This window comes from Musca vetustissima, unplaced genomic scaffold, assembly GCF_032173495.1.
Source record: "Musca vetustissima isolate MV318-11 ecotype Yass unplaced genomic scaffold, APGP_CSIRO_Mvet_v1 utg8489, whole genome shotgun sequence".
NCBI classification, from domain to species: domain Eukaryota; kingdom Metazoa; phylum Arthropoda; class Insecta; order Diptera; family Muscidae; genus Musca; species Musca vetustissima.
The window spans coordinates 25059-39364 of record NW_026876674.1 but is presented as its reverse complement, the minus strand read 5'-3'; the positions used below and the strand labels follow the sequence as shown (position 1 = coordinate 39364).

General features: G+C 36.4%; 1 protein-coding gene across 1 annotated transcript; it reads left to right on the top strand.

The window, feature by feature from the left end:
- Nucleotides 1-8200: 8200 nt before the first annotated feature.
- LOC133321242 (probable cytochrome P450 28d1) lies at nucleotides 8201-13970 on the top strand. Its single transcript, XM_061530330.1, has 8 exons — nucleotides 8201-8394; nucleotides 11116-11254; nucleotides 11319-11426; nucleotides 12538-12642; nucleotides 12729-12755; nucleotides 13206-13329; nucleotides 13448-13717; nucleotides 13804-13970. Exons 1-8 carry the CDS (start codon nucleotides 8201-8203, stop codon nucleotides 13968-13970), a joined length of 1134 nt encoding a protein of 377 aa, XP_061386314.1.
- Nucleotides 13971-14306: the final 336 nt, after the last annotated feature.

Genomic DNA, 14306 nt, shown 5'->3' with positions numbered 1-14306 from the left:
ATATTGAGAGTTTGGTGCATCATTCATATAAATTCGAACGAAATTATATAGATGGGAGCGATATCTAAATCTGGACCGATTTTTACAAAACTTTGCAGACTTCAGAATGGACCTAATTCAGTACTCTGTGCAAAACATTGTCCCAATCGGACAAATATTGGGAGTTTGGTGTATCAATCACAAAAAATTCGTATACATAAGTATGAACCTGATTCAGTGCGCTGTGCAAAATATTGTCCCATTTTTCGTCATTTACATAAAATCGGACGAAACTATATAGTGGAGCTATATCTAAATCTGAACAGATTTTCTCCAATTTTAATAGGGTTCCTCCTTGGGCCAAATAAGTGAACTGTGCAGTATTTCAACCAAATCGGATCATAAATGTGACTGTACTTTGTTCACAAAAATACATGGACGGACATGCGTAAAACGACTCAGAAAGTGATTCTATGCATATTCTCGAAAGGAACCATGGGTCAATCTCGATTCCTTTTGCCTATTGGTGCACCATTTACATTAAATCGGATGAAAATATATATGGGAGCTATATCTAAATCTGAACCGATTTTCACGAAACTTAACACACATCATTCTAGACCTAATTCATTACGCTGTGCCAAATTTCGTACAAATCGAAGGATATATAGGGACTATGGTGCACCATTTACATTAAATCGGACGAAAATATATATGGGAGATATATCCAAATCTGAACCGATTTTTCCCAATTTCAATAGGTTTCGTCCTTGGGCCAAATAAAATGCGACCTGTACTTTGTTAACAAAAATACATGGACGGACGGACGGACATGCATATATCGACTTAAAAAGTGATTCTCTCGTTTACTTTTGCCTGTTACAAACATATGCACAAAGACATAATACCCTGTACCACAGTGTGGTGAAGGATATAAAAATAGGGCAGAATTTGTTTTCACGTCGAATGGAACAACACTTTTGTGTGAAAAATTAGAAATTTTGCTATATATTTAATTCGGAAAGACATAGACCGGAGCAGTATTTCTCTTGACTTCATCAGAAACCTTTTATACCCGGCCGAACCACTTATACCATCTACTATGAGGATGACAATCAAAATATTTAAAATAATCTTGGGTCTAATAATTTTTGGTGCGTAGATGTGTTTTTCAATGAGAACCCAAAATACCAATCTACAGCCAATTCGGTGGAAAAACCTGTCCAAAATCCCCCAAAATACCGAATATGGGGCTACCTTGAAACTTGGGTCAATATTAATAATTTTTGGTACGGATATGTTTTATTGAATTAGAACCCAAAAATACTAAATTACAGCCAATTCGGTGGAAAACCCTGTCAAAAATTCCCAAAATATCGATAGGGGGGGGGGGGGGGGTGTACCATTATATGGAGGCTACACCAAAACATGGACCATACATATTATGAGTAGTAGCAATCTCTGTGCAAAATTTCAGAGCTCTGTCTTAAGTATGGCGATCTCCATCGTGATTTCAACAGAGGGACATACCTAAATCGATTCATTTTGGTTGATACATACGGTTAGAACCCTCAAAATACCGAAAAGTGGAAAGGACCTTTATATGGGGTTATGTCAAAAATTCGATTTGTAATAATGTGTTTAAGTGTTTTCCGTTGGAAAATTCTGCTACAAAATTGATATAGTATTTTATTATAATCATGAATATATATTCCTATGGGGTCCCCAACGAACTCGCAATATGAGGCAAACGGAATAACAAATTAAATATACACTTCACCTTATGGTGCAGTGATTTTTAGACTGAGACTTTTTATGTAACCCCTAAAGTATGCATCACATTGTTGTGTGGTTGTGGGCTGTGCTATTCAGCAATAACGGTTGTAACAGAAAATTGTGCTGAAGAAATGTGGATGCTATAGTAGTTTAGTATTCGTGTTTGACGGTAGAGTCGTATTGGTTTAAAATGTTGTTGATAATTATTCTAAGTTAATACTTTGTGGAATAATATTGGGTGCTATAATGTTATTCCCATCACCATCACATCACAGGCAAAAGGAAACGAAATAGACCCAGGGTTAGTTATGACAATATACATCAAAACACTTTCTGAGTCGATTTATGCATGTCCGTTAGGCCGTCCGTCTTTCTGCCCATTTTAAATTGTATACAAAGTTCAGGTCGCATTTATGATCCGAATTGGATGAAATTTGCATATTTGCTTCAATTTATTTAGGAATAGTGCGAAACTTGATCAAAATAGAAAATTTGCTGTATATATCCAAATTAGGGATATTTTTTTACAAATAAATATCCTGTTTACAAAATTCTTTTCTTTTGTAACCAAAAGTGAAATTTCATGTAGAAGAATTTTGACTTTGACGAAATACTCCTAAGATGCAGTCTTATTGAAGATTTTGACACATTTCGGCAGGGTGTTTGACACTTACTGAAGTCAAGAATTTGTTACCAAAATTATTAATTTGATACTGTAAATTTTTGAAAAAATATTGAATTTAAACATATATTTCATTCTTTGAAGCTATGCTCGAAATTAAGTTTTATGTTACTTTTATACAGTTTGCGGAAAAAGTACTGGGCAATTTCTATGCAAAAAATTTCCAATATTTTTGGAATTACCCATAAATACGAATTTCCGAAACTACAACAATCCCACATACCAACAGGGATATTTATTCCAAAAACCAGGAATTCAGCTCTATCCGTTCACACAAAACTAAATTTTCCAACTGTAATTTGTAATTTTAAATCAAAATTTCAGTAATTTTAATTCCCAAATTCTGGAGTCAAGCTCTATCCGTTCACATAATCAAATTGTACCAAATATTGTACCACTCGTTGTCCAAAATAACGAATATTGGGGATTTTGGATACGTTTTCAAATCAAATTGACAGTAATTTGGTATTTTGGGTTCTCGTTGTATAGCACATATCCTCACCAAAAATTATTAATATTGACCGATGTTTCAGTGTAGCCTCCACATAACGACTCTCCAACATTCTGTATTTTGGAGATTTTAGACACATTTTCCAACCGAATTGTCTGCAATTAAGTATTTTGGGTTCCCATTGAATAACACATATCCGTACCAAACACTTTCAATATTGAACCAAGTTTCAGGATAGATCCCTTACACTGGTGGCCAAAACTAAAGCAATTGAAGTTGCAAACAGAATAAATTTCCTGTAACTTTTTTACTTTTTAAAAACAAAAAATATGAACGCAAAATTTATTTTGAAATAAAACGTATTCTACGGAAAACTAAATTGACCCAATTTTTGCTTTGTCAAAGCTAAAAAACTTTTGGATTTTTTTCTTATAAATATGTATTTTTTGATAGTAATCGACAGCATAATCATTATTGTTCATTACGTCAGCATACCTAAGAGACATTACATCAATAAAATGCTCAATTTGATCCTTGGGTGTTCTATTCCTTGCATCCTGAGCCTTTAGGAACCTTTGTATTTGTGGAACTCTTTTGATTTTGCTTTCTATGATACTCCAAATATTTTCTATCGATGTATGTTTAGAGGTTAATTTCATCCTCAGACACCCAGTCAAAGGGTATATTTTCTTCAGCAAGGAAACTGTATCGCTTTCCTATACATGTGTATAAGCAATCCAATGCATTATATTATAAATCTCGTAAATATATCGAACTCCATATATAGAAAACCAGTAAGGAAAGTAGTAAAGTAGTAAAGTCGGACGGGCCGACTATATGATACCCTTCACCACTATGAGTATATTAAACAGGACTATTATTATGAAATTGGATGAACTAAAATATGTGATATTTATCTAAATGTTAAACGACTTAAAACAATCCATAAGGATGTCATTCGTTTATTACAATGGGATTTTCACGAAACTCAGCACACATCATTCCAGACTCAATTCAGTACGCTATGCCAAATTTCGTGCAAATCTAAAAATATATAGGGATTTTGATGTACCTCCTACATTAAATCGGACGAAAATATATATGGGAGCTATATCTAAATCTGGACCGATTTTCACGAAACTTGGCAGACATCACTCCAGGTTGAATTTTGTATGCCATGCTAAATTTCGTGCAAATCGAATGATATATAGGGACTTTGGTGCACCATTTACATGAAATTGGGCGAAACTATATATGGGAGCTATATCTAAATCTGGACCGATTTACAGGAAACTTAGCAGACATCACTCTAGGCTCATTTCAGTACGTTATGCCAAATTTCATGCAAATCGAATGATATATAGGGACTGTGGTGCACCATTTACATGAAATCGGGCGAAACTATATATGGGAGCTATAAATAAATCTTGACCGATTTTCTCCAATTTCAATAGGGTTCATCCTTGGGCCAAATAAGTGAACTGTGCCAAATTTCATATAAATCGGATCATAAATGCGACCTGTACTTTGTTAAGAAAAATACATGGACGGACGGACGGACAGACATGCATATATCGACTCAGAAAGTGATTCTATGCATATTCTCAAAAGGAACCATGGGTCTATCTCGATTCCTTTTGCCCGTTACAAACATATGCTCAAAGACATAATACCCTGTACCACGGTGTGGTGAAGGGTATAAACACCCCATACCATTATTGACCCCACTCCATGATTCCAAGTACCCTTGCAATACTGAGGCTTGAGCCTTTAATTATTTGATCTTCTCACTTCTTCTTCTCATCCGAGAACATATTATTTCTTCCCTTAGTCGTATTCCAATGCACAGCTTCTGTGAAAGCAAATATGGCTTTCCGATTTTTTCAGAAATAGTATGGCTGTCTTGATCGTTTCCGATTTTATCTAAATAGTGTACCAAACACTTAACATTTGTCCGATTGAGACAAAATTTTTTAGGTCCAAGTTATGTATGCGCAGTTTCGTTGAAATCGGTTCAGATTTAAATATAGCACCAAAGAAGGGCACCCTTTGCGTTGAAATCGGTTCAATTTAGATATAGCTCCCATATATTTTTTCGTGCGATTTTATGTGAATGATGCACAAAGTTCCAATATTTCTCCGATTGAGACAAAATTTTGCCCAGCGTACTGAATTAGACTGATGTATGCGAAGTTTTGTTGAAATCGGTTCAGAATTAGATATAGCTCCCATGTATAGTTTCGTCCGATTTTATGTCAATGGTTGGAGTACCATTATGCTCCCAATATTTATTCGATTGAGATAAAATTTTGCATTTTGGCAAAGGGTATAAAATTGAGTTTAGAGTGATGTGTATTGAAGTTGCAAAAATCAAATGGTGTATGCAACGGTTGCTCCATTAGGTCCATATTTACATATAGGTCAATGACATCATATATATGGTCAATGGCATCATCGGACCATACCAGTGCGGCTTCAGACCTGGCAAATCCACCATTGAGATTTTCCCTCAAATTTTCAATCCTGGAAAAGACCCACAAAAACACATCGACAAATACCACCTATTTGTCGACTATAAAGCCGCATTCGACAGCCCTATCCGTTCAGAGGTGTTTAAAGCCGTTCGGCATTCCTGCAAAATTAATACGGCTATGCAGGATAACTTTAAGTGGCACAAGGTCAGAAGTTAAAGTAGGAAAGGACCTATCGGAGCCCTTCAATACCGAACGAGGATTCAGACAAGGTGACAGTTTGTCGTGTGATCTTTTTAACATCCTGCTGGAAAAGGTCATACGAGACGCAAAGGTAAACAGAAATGGCACTCTGTACACCAAACAACACCAGTTACTCGCCTTCGCCGATGACATCGATGTAATGGGTCGAACATTGCGAGCGGTGACAGCCACCTTTGAACAAATCGAAAAGGAGTCTGCCAAAGTGGATATGGCAGTAAACGGAGAGAAGACCAAGCTAATGGTATCACCGGCAAGACACACAGTAGACTCGGACCAACTGTGGAACTTGAGAACTACAGCTTCGAGGTAGTCAAAGACTTTATATACCTTGGTACCGCCATTAATAAAATGAATGACATCAGATTCGAAATTCGGAGAAGGATTGTTATGGCCAACAGATGCTACTATGGTCTAAGTAAGCAGTTTAGAAACAAGGCCACGTCCCGCCAGACCAAACTCACTCTTTACAAGACGTTGATACTACCCGTGCTATTATATGGACCTGAAGCATGGGTACTTGCGCAAGCAGATGAGGCAGCTCTTGGGCTGTTTGAGAGAAAATTTCTCCGAAAGATCTACGGGCCGATTTGCGTCGACGGTGAATATCGGCGTCGAATGAACCACGAGCTTTACAATTTATACGCGGACATCGACATAGTCAGTCGTATTGAGCTGCAGCGACTACTGTGGCTAGGCCATGTTGTGCGGCATATAAAAACGAGCCTACTGATGGTTCCCGTAGAAGGGGAAGGCCACGAATTAGATGGAAAGACCAAGTAGAAAACAACATCTTGGAACGTGGTCTTCCAAATTGCTGGATTTGCGCACAAGACCGACGCGCTTGGAAATCTTTTTTAAACTCGGCTTATGGAACAACCGTTCTGTAATAAACCAGCTAAGTAAGTAAGATTACTGTTGGAGTGTGGAATGGAGTTATGTACGTAGTTTTGGATGTTCGTACTTATGTGTGCAAAATCCGTACTAAATTTTGTACAATTTGAATTTTGGGTGAATCGATAGAAACATAATATAATATACTAGCATAGGCCCGCTACGTCGTTACCGACATTTTTTATACCCTTCATCACACTGTGGTATTATGCGTTTGTGCATATGTGTGTAACAGGCAAAAGGGATCGAGATAGACCCATGGTTCCTTTTGAGAATATGCATAGAATCACTTTCTGAGTCGATTTATGCATATCCGTCTGTCCGTCCGTCAATGTATTTTTGTGAGCAAAGTACAGGTCGCATTTATGATCCGAATTGGATGAATTTTGGCACAGCCCATTGGTTTGGCCCAAGGACGAACCCTATTGAAATTGGAGAAAAGCGGTTCAGATTTAGTATAGCTCCCATATGTATATTCGTCCGATTTTAGGTAAATTGTGCAAAGTCCCTAAAAATCATTCGATTTGCACGAATTTTAGCAACCGAAATACCGGGTAATTTCAAATAACACTTCTTGTTACGAGTACCCCTAAAAGGGAGATCACTGAAATTGAGATATTAATTCTGACATCTTATTTCACAATATAAATGAAATATTTACTAATTGCCACTTGTACAATTTATAAATACGCATCCCATTTAAAATATATGATACCCTAATCTCCCTACCCTATTTAATATACCCTGTGTTGGTAACAAAATTTTATTGTTCAATTTTTATGACAAGTATTCACCGGTAATACATATCAAGTGTTGATACTCTTGAATTTGAATTAAATTAGTTAATTATAGATTTGTTTGTTTATATTTGACTTTAGAGTTTTCACAATGAAATTTTATGTCAGTATTGCATATGACATTTTTGGTAATAATTTTTTATGGGATATTCCATGGAAATAATTCATACTATATCTCACACAGTGCAACTACAATTAGTTTACAATTAGTACATTAACTCGGATCTTTGATCGCTATTTTTTCCAGGTGGGTCCCATCATTTGATTTAATTTTCGCAAAAAAAAAATCGTTTGAAGGCCATTATCTGTCTGACGATTTCTGTCTCGGACTCAAACGCATGGATCGATGAAAGGCTTCTGTGACTATCGCATGCTTTAAATTTTTTTGCACCAATCGATACAAACATTTTTTGGAGCTGTTGTCAAATTAGATGTGTCTAACTCGCAGTGGCAGGGCCATAATGAATTATCAGTTCAGAAAAAATATAGTGTAGCCCTCGTATTGATCTTTTTCACACTGAACATTGTGTGTCATTAAATAACACTAACTGATAACGGAATACCCCATATACATCGTATGGGAGATAAGAAACGTTTGTGTCCACTACATGTCATTCAATAACAATTGACGATGATAATAAAAACAAGATAGGGAAATCAAATCTTCGTGTCAACTCTGCCCCCCCAGTAAACAGATGTGAGTAGTGTTTAAATAGCTCTATATATTCCGAGTGCAGATTTCAGTTCATACAAAGTGTTTAAGGTTGCCGGTCGTTTAATTTAGTGAAAGCTTTATTTCACATTCGCGTAATCGTAATTGCGTGCGGTCATGTGCGCTTTGTAATTTATTTACGTTGAAATAAAAGAAAAATTAATTTACTGAATGATTATGGATTCGTGGCTTGTGACTTTAAGTCTATTTGTTGGAGCTCTTGGAGCCTTTTATATATTTCTAATATGGAATTTAGGTAGTTGGAAGAAACGTGGTGTTCCGGAGGCTAAATCATATCCAGGAATTGGAACATTCCCATCGTTGTTTACCCAAAAACGCAACGTTGTCTACGATTATGATGAAGTTTACAGGTACAGTAGTGCGGTTTATAAGTTTTTTATTTTACTATACGAATTTAAGCTATTCGAATTTAAGCCACATAGCCCAATATGCCTGATGAGCCGCTTAACCAACGGCGAAACGCATCGAATAATGGTGGGTACGTAGGTTCTTCTCCTGGCTTTCCTTTTCATTGCAAAAACTTAGATCATCAAGCTCGACTCGAAAGAGTATAAATAACCATTTAAAAATATGCGGATTTTTAAATCAATTTTTCAACTCTGTTTTTTGCGAAGCCTCTCCATCCTCAACGTATTGGTGTTGTTTGTGGAAAAATCGAGTTAGATGGTATATATCTATAATCACGCAATATTCCAAAGGGATTGAGATGGAGTGGTGAAAATTAGCAGCGAGATGTCTTTTGTGTGCGTTGCGGACAGCTTCGAAGGTGGGCTATATCTGTCATCGATATATGCTTAACTCCCTTAACATGGAACAGCCAAAATTGTGAAATCGATTTGACTATAATTTGATATTTTGGTTTCTCACTTGGTTGAAAGTGTCCTAAAAAAAGGGTTCATATTGCATAAGATCACCCCCACAAAAATTCATCTGTATGTCATATTTGCCAACAGTTCCATTTGACCGTTCATCATCGTAACATACATTCGAATTTGTTGGTCAGATCATTTTCCCCATTTCCCAACATTTCCTCGCTGATGTCTGGGAAATGTTGTTGTTTTATATTTCCGCCCCTAGTATATTAATGGTAATACTAAACAATATCAGAATACGAAGACCACCTTAATTATTTACGTATAACTCCATTATCCGAGTACATACAGCCATATAATTGGTATCAATTTACGCTAAATCTTGGCCGATCTTTATAAAAACAGCCACGCTTATTCTTTGGTCTGATCCCAAAATTGGCGAAAATTAAGTATTTCATTTCCAAAAACAATAGGGGTTACCATAACCCATGTCCATAATTGTGGCCTACAAATTATAATAGACGGACGGACATACATGTCTATATCGACAAAGCTACTCGAGATACGACCGGTATACTTAAAGAGTGGTCTTCGGAGCGTTATAATCTCTTGGGGCTGCACAAAGCTTTAAAACCCTGACAACATAGCTATGTAGGGTTTAATAAGGAAGAACGATGCTAAGTTCGGCCCCGTCGAATTTTTCATACCCTTCACCATGAGGACGACAATTAAGATATCTAAAATTAAGGGGGGTTCTAGGAGAAAAATCATGCTATGATAATACCTTGAACATACCGAAAATACTTGAGAAAAAGATGAAATTCTCAAAATATTTTATAGTGGGGCTACCGTTATCTGGAGCTATAATAAAACGGAGACCAATCTTACAATTGTTTGGTGGTGAGATTTTACAGCAAATGAGAACACAAAATATCAAGTTACAGACATTTCGGTTGGAAAACGCATCCGAAATCTCTAGAATACTAAGTACTGGGGGTACTGGGGTTCATATGGAGGATACCCTGAAAATTGACCCAATATTAATAATTTGTGGTACGGAGATATGTTATACAATTAGTCCATTCCCGGCGAAGCGCTTTATTGAGGTGATCGGCACTTTGGTATTTTTTAGTGTCAACCTTGCATTCCAATATACCCCAGACACAATGAAGATACCCCAGACACGCGCTACCGAATAACCATTCTTGGATAGCGCGTGCTGAATGCGATGGTACGGAGTCCTGTTGGAATGTCCAAGGTTTGCGGCCAAGATGTTTGCGTGCCCAAGGCTTTAATATATCCTCCAGAATATTTTCGTGATAATATTTGGCATTTATTGTGATGCTACGGTCGATTAATACGAGCGGAGAGCAATCATCGGCTGTTATGGCGGTCCACATCGTCGCCATGGCCGCCGCTTGAGTTCTGGTGGCTAACCGAAGATGTACATTTTCATCTGACCTCTTTAGCAAGTAAATACGATCATTTTGTTTGTTTACAAACTGCTGGAAAGCGAATGTTTTCTCATCGGGGAAAACCAAATTCGGCAGTTCACTACACTCGGCCAAGCGAAGCAACTCTTTAGCTCTTTTGAGTCTATTTTCTTTCTGTTGCGGTGTAAGTTCTTGCACTTTTTGGAATTTCAATGGCTTTACCCCGAGCTAATTTTTCAGTATTTGCCGAATGCATTATTGCGATATGTTCAGCTCAGGAGTCATTTTTCGGCCACTGCAACGTGGGTTTCGTTCAGTCGCTTCTTTACTTTTCGAACCATTTCTGCTGATGTTGCTGTTTTCTTCCGTCCACTTCCTTGACGGGGGGGCTACGCTACCAGTATCACGGTAACTAGCGATGGTACGAGGCACAAAAGATTTATGCAAATTTAAATGATTGAGAGCTCTAAAGATAGACACTTTGGTTTTCTAGCCAAATATAAAGAAATCTTACTATGACGCTTGAATTCCATCACGAATAACTTTTTCTGGAAAATTCTCACCAAAATGCTTTTGTAAGATGGTAAACACTGGAATAATTTTAACAGCTGTCGGACGAGTGGCTTAGAAATGACAGCAGTCCGAAGTTGGTTGTAGTTTTTCATCTCACCCTGTATATAGGGCTTCCGATGAATTTAAGGTATTTTAATGTTCAATTCATATTGGGAACATATTTCCATAAAAACCATTTAAATTTTTTAACGTTGTCTATATTCGATAATTTCCATAAGTAAATTTAATGAAATTATTCTATTCATTTCATTAGACAATACCGCAGCACAAATAAATTCGTTGGTGTCTACAATGGCAGAGAACCACAGCTGTTTATATTGGATCCTGATCTTGTGCATCGAATTCATGTCAATGATTTTAAACATTTTCATGACAACGCCCTTAGCGATACGGTAAGTGTTATAAAGACTCTGAAATAATTTCAAATTAAATGAATTTTAATTTCCAATATAACAGATTGATGAAAAATCCGATGCAATTGTTGGCAACAATCCGTTCTTCTTAAGAGGGGAGGAATGGAAGGAAAGACGTAATGAATTGGTGCCAGGAATGTCACCAAATCGGGTAAATCACATTACTATTTGAAATTATCTGTAATTATACCCTACACAACTATGTTGTCAGGGTGTTATAGCTTTGTGCAGCCCCAAGAGTTTGTAACGCCGCGAAATATTGGTCCTAGACCCAAATTTAAGTATACCGATCGTCATATCTCGACTAGCTGACTCGATATAGACATGTGTGTCCGTCCGTCTGTTCATTATAATTTGTAAACACGATACAGGCCACAGTTATGGACCAATCGTTACGAAATTTTGCATGTAAGATGGGCTCTGACCAATGAAGTCCCATATTGTTTTTGGTAAAGATCGGTTATTATTTAGGGGATGAAATGGACCAAATACTTAATTTTTGTCAGTTTTTCTGGTCGCTCCAGAGGCTGCAATTATGGCCCGAACATCGCGAAATTTTACATGGAGAAAGGGATCGGGCCAAAGAATAAGCATGTCTGTTTTTATAAAGATCGGTCAATATTTAGCGTGTCAAATGGACTCTGACTTTTGTGTGAAAAATTACAAAATTTGAATTCTATGGCTTATATATTTACTCCTGAAGGATATAGAGCCGATAAGTTGATAGTATATCAAAGAGGAGTGGTTAACCTTTAAATTGATACCAAATATATTGTATGTATCTATTCGGATATGGGAGTTACACTTAAATATTTTCAGGTGCTTACGTATTTAGATATTATTTAGTAACCCATTACCATATTAGAGGGCGGAAATATTATGGTCAACGCCTATAATTTTCGGTGATGATCAGAATAACATTTTGGGATGAGTGGACCGAAAACTTAATTTCTTTCTGTGTGTTTTCTAGTCGAATATAAGCCGAACATCACAACTCAACCCACCGTGAAGGGAATCTGGGCAAGTAAGTAGACGGGCTGTACTGAATATTTGTAATATTCGGAATATGTAAGGACATCTTCCTTACATGTTCATGCTGTTGACTTCTAATCGCGCAAGTCGGGGTTAATATCACGAAATATTGCCAAGGCTCGGAATAAACATCCGAGTTCCGTGGTAGTTGTGTAGGGTATCGTATGGTCGGCCCCGTCCGACTATACTACTCCACTCACTGGTTTTAATTATTTATTCCAAATTTTCAGATAAAAAATGTCTATCCCGTAACACTGGAGATATGTAAACGTTTAACAGATTTCATAAGGCAACAGGCTGGAGAACAGAACAACAATGGTATTGGAGCCTATGAGGTAAATAGAGTTGTTGCAGAACATGTTGCAATCAGCTTTCCTAAAAATAAGTATCTAATAATTTCCAATTACATTTCTCCCATTAGCTATTTCTGCGTTACACCACAGAAGTGGTGAGTGATTGTGTCTTGGGAATTCATGTTGGAACTTTGAACAATGAACCGTCCAGTTTTCTTGACAGAATCAAAAATCTATTCCATTTAACACCATCGCAGATTATGTATCAAATCGCTATTGCGTTTATTCCCAGCCTCAAGAAGATACTAAAAACGAAATTCTTTATCACAACTAATGCTCAATATTTCTTGAATTTAATGTCCGATTCAATTGCACTGCGACAAAAAGAAGGCCATAGTCAGCGTGCAGATTTTTTGAATTTTTTACTACAATTAAAGGAGAAGAAAAATTATAATAACTTAATTTTAACGGCACATGCAATGACATTCTTGACGGATGGATTTTTGACCACATCGCAAAGTATCGCTCATTGTTTGTTGGGGGTAAGTGTAATGAAATTGAGGTTAGAGGTCGAATTTTTTGTAAATATTAATTTTTTTCTTCAGTTGGCTAGAAATCCCAGGGCTCAAGAGAAATTACGTGAGGAAATTCTGAGCAACATTAATGAGGAGGGTTTTGTAAGTTTTGAAAGTCTTTCGGAGATGCCATACTTGGATGCTTGCTTTAATGGTAGGTATTTACGGAAAATATTAAATACGAGGGGGGAAGGTTTATGTTATTAATAGTTATAATCTGAATGTAACATTCCTTATTATTAATCACCTAACTCCGTTCCTCACGTTTATAGAGGCCATTCGTCTATTCTCCCCATTATCCGCAAATACAAAACTGTGCACCCAACCATATGAATTCGTAAATTCCGATGGAACATCTTTCCAAATGAAAAAGGGTGAAATCGTTTTTATATCATATCGTAGCATACATCATGACGAGCGATATTATAAGAATCCCGAAGAATATATACCGGAGAGATTTTTACCCGAAAATGGTGGTGTCAAGAAATTTAGAGAGGAGGGCAAATATTTAGGTTTTGGTGATGGACCACGAATTTGCATGGGTAAGAAATTGTTTATAGAACTTAAAAAATAAATAAATATTTATGAATTATTATTTTTTAAAAATGTTTTTTTTTTTTTCTTAAAGGAATGCGTTTTGGTGCTACCCAAGCTAAGGCAGCTATTGTGGAAATTATAAGAAATTTCCATGTGAAAGTAAATTCAAAAACTAGCAATGACAATTTATTAGATAAACATGAAATTGTTGCCGTTTTGGATGGTGGCATTTGGTTGGATTTTACACCAATTAACTAATTTATTAAATAGTAAAAAAATTAAATAATTTATTCAATAATACACATTTTGACAACAATACTCTTTTATGTGCGGTAAAATTCTAAGTCGTCGGTTGGCAGGATAACTAAATATTTGCACTTAACACATGTTAGGCTATACTAACTTTAGAAAGTTGTGCAAAATTTGGTGTCCATCGAACAAACATGAAGAATTTGATGCATCATTCACCTAAAATCGGAGGAAAATATATATGGGAGCTATATCTAAATCTGAACCGATATATATATATATATATATATAAAATCGGAGGAAAATATATATTGGAGCTATATCTAAATCTGAACCAATTTCAAT